At 45.3% G+C, this 12,923-nt stretch overlaps 3 protein-coding genes across 3 annotated transcripts in view; 1 reads left to right on the plus strand and 2 right to left on the minus strand.

The window, feature by feature from the left end:
- LOC149441832 (gastrula zinc finger protein XlCGF66.1-like) overlaps positions 1–12,923 on the minus strand; it is a 429,912-nt gene that overhangs the window by 137,150 nt on the left and 279,839 nt on the right. The gene's annotated exons all lie outside the window — the stretch shown is intronic.
- LOC149441836 (uncharacterized) overlaps positions 1–12,923 on the minus strand; it is a 201,702-nt gene that overhangs the window by 93,549 nt on the left and 95,230 nt on the right. The window lies entirely within an intron of this gene.
- The window catches only part of LOC149441839 (uncharacterized), an 85,258-nt gene that overhangs the window by 3,026 nt on the left and 69,309 nt on the right, over positions 1–12,923 (plus strand). Inside the window, exon 2 of the mRNA XM_089656819.1 lies at positions 5,247–6,199. Coding sequence (XP_089512945.1) covers positions 5,247–6,199 — 953 coding nt within the window. The remainder of the gene's footprint in view (positions 1–5,246; positions 6,200–12,923) is intronic.

Raw genomic sequence — 12,923 nt, forward strand, 5'->3', positions numbered from 1 at the left:
CTGTCCTGACATTTGGGGGATATCTGTACCGTCCTGACATTTGGGGGATATCTGTACTGTTCTGACATTTGGGGGATATCTGTACCGTCCTTACATTTGGGGGATATCTGTACTGTCCTGACATTTGGAGGATATCTGTACCGTCCTGACATTTGGGGGGATATCTGTACTGTTCTGACATTTGGGGGATATCTGTACCGTCCTGACATTTGGGGGATATCTGTACTGTCCTGACATTTGGGGGATATCTGTACCGTCCTGACATTTGGGGGATATCTGTACCGTCCTGACATTTGGGGGATATCTGTACCGTCCTGACATTTGGGGGATATCTGTGCCGTCCTGACATTTGGGGGATATCTGTGCCGTCCTGACATTTGGGGGATATCTGTACCGTCCTGACATTTGGGGGATATCTGTGCCGTCCTGACATTTGGGGGATATCTGTACTGTTCTGACATTTGGAGGATATCTGTACCGTCCTGACATTTGGGGGATATCTGTACCGTCCTGACATTTGGGGGATATCTGTACCGTCCTGACATTTGGGGGATATCTGTACTGTCCTGACATTTGGGGGTATCTGTACTGTCCTGACATTTGGGGGATATCTGTACTGTCCTGACATTTGGGGGATATCTGTACTATTCTGACATTTGGGGGATATCTGTACTGTCCTGACATTTGGGGGATATCTGTACTGTCCTGACATTTGGGGGATATCTGTACCGTCCTGACATTTGGGGGTATCTGTGCCGTCCTGACATTTGGGGGATATCTGTACCGTCCTGACATTTGGGGGATATCTGTACCGTCCTGACATTTGGGGGATATCTGTACTGTTCTGACATTCTTGGACCTCAAGAAATTAGATTGGCTGTCAGTACTTCAGGATTGATCAATACTCAGATCTATACCATAGTTTGTGAACTCTATAACTTTCCTACAAACTAAATAATACATCCTAATTTGGGTTATTGTCACCAAAGACATGTAGCAGAATACATCTCGGCCTAAATTTATGAAGAACAATTATTTATTTGTAAACTTTTATAACAGAAACAAAGAAAAATGTGTTTTTTTTCAAAATTTTTGGTCTTTTTTTGTTAATTTAGCAAAAAATAAAAACCCCAGCGGTGATTAAATACCACCAAAAGAAAGCTCTAGTTGTGTGAAGAAAATGATAATATTTTAGTTTGGGTACAATGTTGTATGACCGCGCAATTGTCATTCAAAGTGTGAGAGCGCTGAAACCTGAAAAATGGCCTGGGCAGGAAGGTGTAAAATTGCCCGGTATTGAAATGGATAAAGAAAGATTTCATTCCAACCAGCAACTGTTGGGACAATCAACATCGTAGTCAGGTCTACATACAACATAATGTATAGAGTGCAGGGGCCAGGAGTAAGTACAAACACAACATAGAGAGTGCAGCAGTCAGGATGAGCACCATGTTCACATAAGAGTCCCCCCTTGCATAAAAGTCCCCATCTTTACCCCGTTACATCAGTGTCCAGCAGAGTCCCCCCTGATGTCAGAGCTCAGCGGAGTCCCCCCCTTACGTCAGAGCTCAGCAGAGTCCCCCCCCTTACGTCAGAGCTCAGCGGAGTCCCCCCTTACGTCAGAGCTCAGCGGAGTCCCCCCTTACGTCAGAGCTCAGCGGAGTCCCCCCCCTTGCGTCAGAGCTCAGCGGAGTCCCCCCCTTACGTCAGAGCTCAGCGGAGTCCCCCCCTTATGTCAGAGCTCAGCGGAGTCCCCCCCTTACGTCAGAGCTCAGCGGAGTCCCCCGCTTACGTCAGAGCTCAGCGGAGTCCCCCCCTTACGTCAGAGCTCAGCGGAGTCCCCCCCTTACGTCAGAGCTCAGCGGAGTCCCCCCCTTAAGTCAGAGCTCAGCGGAGTCCCCCCCTTACATCAGAGCTCAACTGCTAACTGGACATGGAATAGTGAAGTGTGAAGCTGCTGGAAGAACAGGGAGGGGGGAAGTAGATAAGGAGAGAAGGGAAGGAGGTGGGGAAAGCTCCATGGTAGAGCAGAGATCGCTCACCCCCAGGCTGCTCTCTGCAGGCTCAGACATCGCCAATTGTACAACCGGATGGATCTTCAAATTTCCCCCCCCACGGGGCAGTCACAGAGCAGAGGGGTGGGAAGAGGCGGAGCAAAACAGAATCTCTCTCCTCCCCCGTCTATGCGGGGAGGGAGGGGGGAAGTGTGCTGTCTGAACAAGTGTCACAGACACTGAGCGTGCCCAGCTGCAGCCTGCCCCCCCCCCCCGGAGTCTACCAATCACTTTCTTCAGTAAGCCCTGCTGCTTTCCTGCAACAGGGATAAATGTAAGAAAACAACCTGCACAGCGCCCAGAACTACATGTCCCGAGAGTCGGGAGATAGGATTTGTAACTCCCTGAGTCCAAACTAAATGTCTTCCCATGGGGGGAGTAGTTCTTCAATGTCCAGCAACCCTCCTATTCCCCCCTCACATCCACATCCTATTATTGTGTGACCAATACCATCCAAATCATTCTTACTTTCATTTCCCAAAGTTATCCGTCTACAAGGAGACCTGTATAGATCACATGATGGCACCAATGAGGATGGAGGAGGACCGGAGTCACATGACTGAGAAGATACTAAACCTCACCCTGGAGATCATCTACCTGCTGCCCGGAGAGGTGAGGAGGATTCTGGGAGGTCACATGACATCACTCTTATCTCTATTAATAAAACACAGACCTGACCGGAGAGGTGAGGAGGATTCTGGGAGGTCACATGACATCACTCTCATCTCTATTAATAAAACACAGACCTGACCGGAGAGGTGAGGAGGATTCTGGGAGGTCACATGACATCACTCTCATCTCTATTAATAAAACACAGACCTGACCGGAGAGGTGAGGAGGATTCTGGGAGGTCACATGACATCACTCTCATCTCTATTAATAAAACACAGACCTGACCGGAGAGGTGAGGAGGATTCTGGGAGGTCACATGACATCACTCTCATCTCTATTAATAAAACACAGACCTGACCGGAGAGGTGAGGAGGATTCTGGGATTCTAACATGATATTCCTATTGGTTCCTCAATACAGAGATTTCCTCTTCTGAAGTCAGGTGATCATATGACCATCACAGTGCCTCCATGTGACTCCCTAAACCCTGAGAGACACAACATGCAGAAGATTCTAGAAGTCACCAAGAAGATGATGGAGCTGCTGACAGGAGAGGTGAGCGGTGCCGGGAATTCTGGGACATTCTCCAGTAACAGACAAGGGATGTGTCTGGATGGTGACTGTATCATTGTGTGTGTCAGGTTCCTATAAGGTGTCAGGGTGTCACTGTCTATTTCTCCATGGAGGAGTGGGAGTATTTAGAAGGACACAAGGACCTCTACAAGGACGTCATGATGGACAATCAGCCGCCCCTCACATCACCGGGTAAGAGGAGACTTTATTGTAAAGGAGAGAGCAGTACGGAGGATCCACCTAGATCCCCCATCATCTGATAAACACATAGAAACAATGGATTCAGTCAGTGTGTGTGTTTCCTACAGATGGATCCAGTCATGGGAACCCACCAGAGAGATGTCCCCGTCCTCTGTATTCCCGGGATTCCACACAGGAAGGTCACACCATCCCTCATCATTGCAAGGTTGGTGGGACAGAGCATCTAGAACATGGACTTATAAAGATGATGTGTGGATTTTTTTATGTGAGCTTTTTTTTACAGATAATATATTTTCTTGATTTAGAGTGGAGATCCAATCGATATAGAATTTGAGGTGAAAGCAGAAGAAGAAGAGGCGTATGTGAGGGATGATCAGCAGTCTATGGAGGAGGATGGAATAACGGGGACATTTATAGAGGAGGACACTCCTACAGAGATCAGCACAGGTGGGTCATGAACACTAAATCCATTCCTCCACCCATACTGCTCACTGATTGGTCCAGAGTAGGGCGGGGACTGGGTGATATCAGCCTGTAATCCCCTGGTCACTTTCCTGAGCTGTGTTCCCCGTCCTGTATTCCTGGATTTCTCTCGGATAATCTTCCTTCTCTGTGCTGCAGACACAATTTATGTATCTAGACTGGATTTATGGAGGTTCTGGGGTTCAGCTGGCAGCAAAATGTTGATTTTTACCATAAGTGTTGAGTTATCTGGGACGTGTTCTGTGGGTCCTCTTCCTCATGCCCAGGTAAAATCTCTGACAGAACAATTCTCCCAGGGTTCCTTGCTCTGTGTTCTGCTGGCTGTGCCGGGTGGAGGGATATGTCTGTAGTGTCTCAGCCCCAAGTCACTGAGTGCAGTCTCAGGAGATGGGAGGCAGCGGTGTGGGATCTCTGCAACTTGTCTACAGTAAACATTTAATCTTCCACTGATTACTGAATACCAATATTAGGAGTCCTGACCCTTGTATACCCTATGTTGTGCATTACATCCTCCTGACCCCTGCACTATATACTCTATGTTGTACATTACATACACCTGACCCCTGCACTATATACTCTATGTTGTACATTACATCCTCCTGACCCCTGCACTATATACTCTATGTTGTACATTACATACTCCTGACCCCTGCACTATATACTCTATGTTGTACATTCCATAGTCCTGACTTCTGCTCTCCCCCTCCCCCCACTGCTATATATACACATAATATGGATTCTCTTTTGTTCCCCCCATTTCCTCCCAGCTGGACATTTTATATCGAATGATGTGATTGGAGCACAGACTTTTACATGGTGATAATAATGTGATAACATCCTCCAACTTTGGACCCTTAAACAGAAAGTGATAATGAGGGAGGAGTCAATACCCCAATGATGGTGGTCTTCAGGATCAGTCCAGTCTTCATCTTGATTGTTCTCCCCCCATCCTCACTCTCTGACCTCTGGTGGGGCTCAGCCCCGCTGTTCTTCATGACTAAATCATGGACTAAATAAGGAAGTGCAGTACTTCTTGTGTTGGGAAGATGGCGATGAGTGATAGAGGGGGTGGGGACCCTCGTCCTATAATCCCCTCATCACTGTCCCTCCTATAAAAGACAGTTCTGGTTGTTTCCTCACTCTCTGACTAAGGTCCATGAATAAAGAAATGACCTGGTAGGAGATCAGAGGAGCCATTTCCTAGTTCCCTTGAGGGTGGAATTGTAAGCTCCTCAGAGACCAAGCTGCCTGATGTGGGCGGAGTCCTGGTTTGAGGGAACCAATCAGCTCCTGTCTAGTAATCCTCTTTGTCTTTGTATTTTAGTCCATGGCCGGGAGATGAGGAAAACCTCCGAGGATTGTCTCACTTTGTCTCCAGACTGGAAAGTAGAAGATGAGGACATCACACAGTATAGTCCAGGAGAAAACCCGGCTCCCTCCAATGTCCATCCGGCACCACCCAGTGTAGAAGGACCATCAGATTCCTTGTATCCTGAGGAACCTCAGACTGTGCGGGACTGGACCGGCCTTCCAACAGGGAAGAGGTTCTCCTGTACAGAGTGTGGAAAATGTTTCAGTTATAAATCCATTCTTAATGTGCACAAAAGATCTCACACGGGGGAGAAGCCATATTCCTGTCCTGAGTGCGGGAAATGTTTTTCAATGAAGACCAATCTGTGCACACATCAGAAATCTCACACGGGGGATAAGCCGTATTCCTGTCCTGAGTGCGGGAAATGTTTTTCAGAGAAGTCCAGTCTTTACACACATCAGAGATCTCACATGGGGGATAAGGCATATTCTTGTCCTGAGTGCGGGAAATGTTTTACAAGTAAGTCCAAACTTTACACACACCAGAGAACTCACACAGGGGAGAAGCCGTATTCCTGTCCTGAGTGTGGGAAATGTTTTTCACTGAAGTCCAATCTTTACACACATCAGCGATCTCATACGGGGGAGAAGCCATATTCCTGTTCTGAGTGCGGGAAATGTTTTACAAGCAAGTCCAGTCTTTACAGACATCAGAGATCTCACACGGGGGAGAATCCTCTTTGTCTTTTAGTCCATGGCCGGGAGATGAGGAAAACCTCTGAGGATGTCCATCCGGCACCACCCAGTGTAGATGGACCATCGGATTCCTTGTATCCTGAGGAACCTCAGACTGTGCGGGACCAGGCCGGCCTTCCAACAGGGAAGAGCTTCTCCTGTACTGAGTGTGGGAAGGGTTTCCATTATAAATCTGGTCTTAATAGGCATAAAATAACTCACACAGGGGAGAAGCCATATTCCTTTCCTGAGTGCGGGAAATGTTTTTCAGAGAAGTCCGGTCTTTACAGACATCAGAGATCTCACACGGGGAAGAAGCCATATTCCTGTCCTGAGTGTGGGAAATGTTTTTCAGACAAGTCTGTTCTTTCCATACATCAGAGATCTCACACAGGGGAGAAGCCGTATTCCTGTCCTGAGTGTGGGAAATGTTTTTCAGAGACGTCCAGTCTTTACAGACATCAGAGATCTCACACGGGGGAGAAGCCATATTCCTGTACTGAGTGTGGGAAATGTTTTTCAGTGAAGTTCCATCTTAACACACATCAGAGATCTCATACGGGGGAGAAGCCATATTCCTGTCCTGAGTGTGGGAAATGTTTTTCACAGCAGTCCAATCTTTTCAAACATCAGAGATCTCACACAGGGGAGAAGCCATATTCCTGTCCTGAGTGTGGGAAAGGTTTTCCAGAGAAGTCCCGTCTTTACAAACATCAGAGATGTCACACGGGGGAAAAGCCGTATTCCTGTCCTGAGTGTGGGAAATGTTTTTCAAGTAACTTCAATCTTTCCAAACATCAGAGATCTCACACGGGGCAGAAGCCACTTTCCTGTCCTGAGTGAGGGAAATGTTCCTCGCTGAAGTCCTGTCTTCCTGTACATGAGGGGTCCCACACAACTCTGGAGGTGTATTAGTACCTTGAGTGCGGGAAATGTCTTCTAGATGAATGTTGCTGGACATCCCAGCTCTCATGTGGGAAGAAGCACACCCTGATATACACCTCAGATATACTCCATGGCTGATCTTCATCATGGAAGAAACAGTTGATAAGGAGATGAGAGGCCCCCAAAGACATGGATGAAGTGCAGTAAATGTCGGGGTGCAGAGTGGTCAGTAGATCCTGGAAATGAAGGACACAACTTCAGCCCTTCTTGGGTGTCGGAGTTGCGTTTCCTGATAATGATATAGCGGGTTACAGAGCTAGAAGCCGGGAGAGCCCAGATCTCGTTATCGGGGAACTTTACACAGACAACAAGAACTTCTGAAGTTGATGTCCTTCATTTCAAGGCTCTACAGAACAGTGGTGACCCCGAAGCGTCTCTCTGTCTTCAGTCCATCCTTCTCCCATTCCCCAACAGGAGGGAAGGAGAACTCCGCCCCAAACTATGGGGGAACTTTCCTCTCATTATTTCCCTTGGCTTCTGTGTGGGTTTGGGTGGTTGGAGGAGTGTGGCACGAGAGGGAACACAGCTTGTTGTTCTATGTCTACATATGGGGTCTGTGTAGAGGGGATCCACCTGAATATATTTCTACTTTTTGATTTTCTGCAAATCATTTCTGTTTTCACTTTGAAGGGCGATATTATGTGTGGTTTGTAAAAGAGATTGGCCCAATAGATACCACCCCACTTAGAGAATAGATGGACTAATATGACCAGCATTCATTCAGCCATGTTACATGTTGGTCTTTTCATACAGGGATTTCCTATGATCATTGTCTCCATCTAGTGGCCATAATGTGGTATGGAACTGTTTTTCCTGATTTGAGGCATTTTGGAAGTAATACCTCATTATGGCCACTAGAGTGAGGGGTGGTGTCATACAATTACCGGAGATCACCCCCCCAACATATTATTAGTGTACTATGTGAGGGGCGGTGTCATACAATTACCGGAGATCACCTCCCCCAACATGTTATTAGTGTACTACGTGAGGGGCGGTGTCATACAAATACCGGAGATCACACCCCCCAACATATTATTAGTGTACTACGTGAGGGGCGGTGTCATACAAATACCGGAGATCACCCCCCCCAACATATTATTAGTGTACTATGTGAGGGGCGGTGTCATACAAATATTGGAGATCACCCCCCCAACATATTATTAGTGTACTATGTGAGGGGCGGTGTCATACAAATACCGGAGATCACACCCCAACATATTATTAGTGTACTATGTGAGGGGCGGTGTCATACAAATACCGGAGATCACCCCCCCAACATATTATTAGTGTGCTATGTGAGGGGCGGTGTCATACAAATACCGGAGATCACACCCCCAACATATTATTAGTGTACTATGTGAGGGGCGGTGTCATACAAATACCGGAGATCACACCCCCCAACATATTATTAGTGTGCTACGTGAGGGGCGATGTCATACAAATACCGGAGATCACACCCCCCAACATATTATTAGTGTACTATGTGAGGGGCGGTGTCATACAAATACCGGAGATCACCCCCCCAACATATTATTAGTGTACTATGTGAGGGGCGGTGTCATACAAATACCGGAGATCACCCCCCCAACATATTATTAGTGTGCTATGTGAGGGGCGGTGTCATACAAATACCGGCGATCACACCCCCCAACATATCTTACAACGCTAAGCTTTTTGGTTTGAATCCCAACCACAGCAATGAATTTGCATGATCTCCGTGTGACTACACTAACATACATGTGCTGGTGGCAGCATCTTTGCTTTCTGTCTCAATGATCCCTAGAATGTGAATTAGAATGAGGCCTTGTCTGTTCAAACACCTTTAAAGTAGCACCTTATGTGAATGTCAAACGATGGGATGAGATAAGGGCCTGGACTAATGATTGATTGGATAATGCTGGTTTACACTCCACCCACTTTTTGGGAAGGTTTTTCAAACCATGAGAAGAGTGAGAGAAAAGGATTTAAAAATAAAATAATGGCATGGAGTCCCCCCCGCATATCCACAACAGACCCTTATCCGAGCATGCAGATACCTCATGCCTTCAAAGATTTATTTCCTTTGTTGGATTGCCTGCTTGGCTCACACTAGATGTGATTTAAATTTTGCTTTTTTTTCACCATATTTTCTGTAGATTTACCAATGAGTTATTGCGATTTCTATAGTAGTCTATATGTGAAATCGCTACAAAATGCTGAAAAAGTTAGACAAGAACTACTTTTGAAATTGTGCTGCAGCAAATCGCTTACATTAAGACACTCACATCCACATTCATTAGATCCGATATCCGGTACAATTTCAATTCTCAAATCGCACCTGAAATTGTGCACTCTGGATGTGACTTGGCATTCGATTTGCATGCCCTGCGACTTGCAAATTGTATGCAAAATTGCACCCAATGTGACTGGGGGCTAACTCCACAGTCACATCAAAGCAGATTTTGAAGTGGTGCGACTTACACTACGGTCACATCATGGGACTTACAGTGAAGTCACATGATTTCAAAGTCGGGGGACATGCTGATTTAAAGTGTGATCTGCAACACATCTGACACAGATCTCTCTGCAAATCACATGAAAAGTAGTGTATTCATTATTTAGAAATTGTTGCAGCTCCAACCAAGTTTGAACCACACCAATATGAACGCTCTAATAGCAGTAACATTGAGTGCGACTTGGCATGTGATTTGCATGACATGAGGATTGCAAATCGTATGTCAAGTTGCACCCTCTTGTCTGCTATTAGAGCGGTCACATGGGTGCGTTTCCGACACTGATTTCTATAGTAGTACATGTACTACTTTTGTGACGATTTGCATAGAGATCTGTCAGAAGTTTTTCAAATCGCAAGGAAATCGGCATCTTCACCGTACGTCGCATCATCAATTCAATTTACCAGTGTTGTGGTCCATCAATTGTTAGTTAATCATTTATTTTATTTTTTAAGTTATTTGCATAATTTCCCCCTTTTTTTCCTTCCTCCTTTGGATCATAATCCATAAACTCTTCCATCTAGTGCAAGGTTGACGCTGTGCCCCTCCATCCCTCCTTGTGTTGTGTGATGGAGGTGTTGGTTCCTGGGCTCTCCATCCCACAAGTGACGATGCAGTGAGCAGTAGACTGTGGCTGTGTGCAGCCGCCCTCCGTCTGTTCGGATTTACATATGGGCGGTTTCAGAGGCTTCTCGGTTGCACCTCCTGTGATATGCCCTCCAGTGACAAGTAAAGATGGCGGTTGGAACGCATTGAGCAGGCACCCACTAGTGGTTACATACCGGCGTGCATTCCACCGCCATCTGAGCAGCCTCTGCTGTTGATTGATTGTTTGACGTTCCTCTCTCCACTGCCGTTGTTACAATTCTGACACATCGAACACAATACTTCCTCATAATATTCCTCTAAACCCATCTGATCACTTGGAAAGAGTTCTAAAGAGTTGCTGAAGCATTTTAAGAGCTCTAATAACATGGATTTAATGCAAATCACTCAGCAAAAGATCGATATGCTCTGATCACAATGTACAGGTAAAGCTGAATCATGGATTTATTACTACACCGTGTTCCAAATTATTCTGCAAATTCCATTTAAGTGTCACAAAGATTAAATCTTTTGTTTTTCAGTGTAACTCATGGATGGCATTGTGTGTCAGGGCTCTTTTGATCACTGAAAACAATCTGGGACACCTGTGATAATTAGATTTACCGGTGAGCCCAATTTAAGGAAAAACTCCTAAAGGACGGCGTTCCACATTATTAAGCAGAGAACCATTTTCAAGCAATATGGGGAAGAAAAAGGATCTCTGCTGCCGAAAAGAGTGAAATAGTTCGATGCCTTGGACGAGGTATGAAAACATTCAATATTTCACGAAAATCTAAGCGTGATAATCGCACTATGAAGAGATTTGTGGCTGATTCAGAGCACAGACGGGTTGGTGCAGATAAAGGCACATTGAGGAAGATTTCTGCCAGATCCATGCATCGGATCAAGAGAGCAGCTGCTAAAATCCCATTACATAGCAGCAAACAGATATTTGAAGCTGCTGGTGCCTCTGGAGTCCCACGGAAATCAAGGTGTAGAGTCCTCCAGAGTCCTGCAACTGTGCATAAACCTTCTATTCGGCCACCCCTAACCAATGCTCACAAGCAGGAACGGCTGCATTGGGCAGAAAAATACATGAAGACTCATTTTCAAACAGTCCTGTTCACTGATGAGTGCCGTGCAACCCTGGATGGTCCAGATGGATGGAGTAGTGGATGGTTGGTGGACGGCCACCCTGTTCCAACAAGGCTGTGACGTCAGCAAGGTGGTGGTGGAGTCATGTTTTGGGCCGGAATCATGGGAACAGAGCTGGTCGGCCCCTTTAGGGTCCCCGAAGGTGTAAAGATGACCTCTGCAAAGTATGTGGAGTTTATGACTGACCACTTTCTTCCCTGGTACAGAAGGAAGAACTCTGCTTTCTGTAATAAAATCATCTTCATGCATGACAATGCACCATCTCATGCTGCAATGAATACCTCTGCATCAATGGCTGCTATGGGGATAAATGGAGAGAGAGTCATGGTGTGGCCTCCATCCTCCCCTGACCTCAATCCTATTGAGAACCTTTGGAGCATCCTCAAGCAAAAGATCTATGAGGGTGGGGGCAGTTTACATCCAAACAGCAGCTCTGGGAGGCTATTCTGACATCTTGCAAACAAATTCAAGCAGAAACTGTCCAAAAACTCCCAAGTTCAATGGATGCCAGACTTGTGATCTGCTATCAGATAAGGGCTCCTATGTTACAATGTAACGTGACCGCTTCAAATGTTTACAAAGTTAAAATGTTGTTAAAAGTTGGATTGAAATAGCTTTTGATTTCAGTAAATATGCTGCAAACACAACAAATGACAATTTTCAGTTCTTTACAACCTATAAAGTGTTTTGAAACTTCCTGTGCGGAATAATTTGGAACAAAAATCCTGTTATCATTAGGAGGTTTGTTCAATAAAATGTGAATTGTACTCTTATAGTTGTAACCTGAGAATTATGCCGACTGTTATTTACATCAATTATTGAGGGAAATGACAAAAATATAATTTGCATAATAATTTGGAACACGGTGTATTTGTATTCATACTTTTGTTATTAATTTCAGTGATCAACATTTTATTACATTTATTTTATGGCAATTATGTACTGAGCATTATATATTATATTATATATACACACTATATACACACATACATATAGACATATATATATATATACACAGTTGTGCTCAAAGGTTTGCATACCCTGGCAGAAATTGTGACATTTTGGTATTGATATTGAAAATATGACTGATCTGCCAAAAAACTGTCTTTTATTGGGATAGTGATCATATGAAGCCATTTATAATCACAGAGTTGTTTGGCTCCTTTTTAAATCATAATGATAACAGAAATCCCCCATATGGCCCCGATCAGAAGTCTCCGCCCCCTGGATTAGAAGTTTCCCTCCCCTGGAATGTTTGGCCTGGGTACAGACACACAAGGTGACACACACGGGTTACAATGCCAAATCGGCTTTGATGTGACCACAGTGTAAGGCCTTTTTTATGTTTGATTTCCTGAGTGTTTTTCCGATTTATGGGAAATGCCGCATATTAGCAAAAGTGAATTGACATTTTCAGTATTGCATGCGAGATGTGGTCATGTGACTGCCTTAACTCATGCGATAATCTGGATTGAATTGTGCCCATAGGGCCAAGAAATATTGCCAATAGGGTTCCCTTCACATCCCTGTTCAATGTTATGTTGTATGCTGCACAGGTACACTTCACTGTGGCTTTCTTTCTGACTCTGATTTGTGGTGCCTGTATACCGCAGGTGGGAAGAGGATTCATCAGGTGCAAACACTTTCTCTGACCAAATGAATGACAGTGGTGGGTGTGGCCTACCTTATATAAAGAGATGCAGTTGGGGCTGATTTTTTCCTTGCACAGGCTACATTATTTCTGCAAGTCCTTGTCTGTGGTGGTTTGGGGAGGAAGA

Source organism: Staurois parvus, unplaced genomic scaffold, assembly GCF_062004578.1.
Source record: "Staurois parvus isolate SC_StPar_1 unplaced genomic scaffold, SC_StPar_1.0 ptg000941l, whole genome shotgun sequence".
Classification (NCBI taxonomy): domain Eukaryota; kingdom Metazoa; phylum Chordata; class Amphibia; order Anura; family Ranidae; genus Staurois; species Staurois parvus.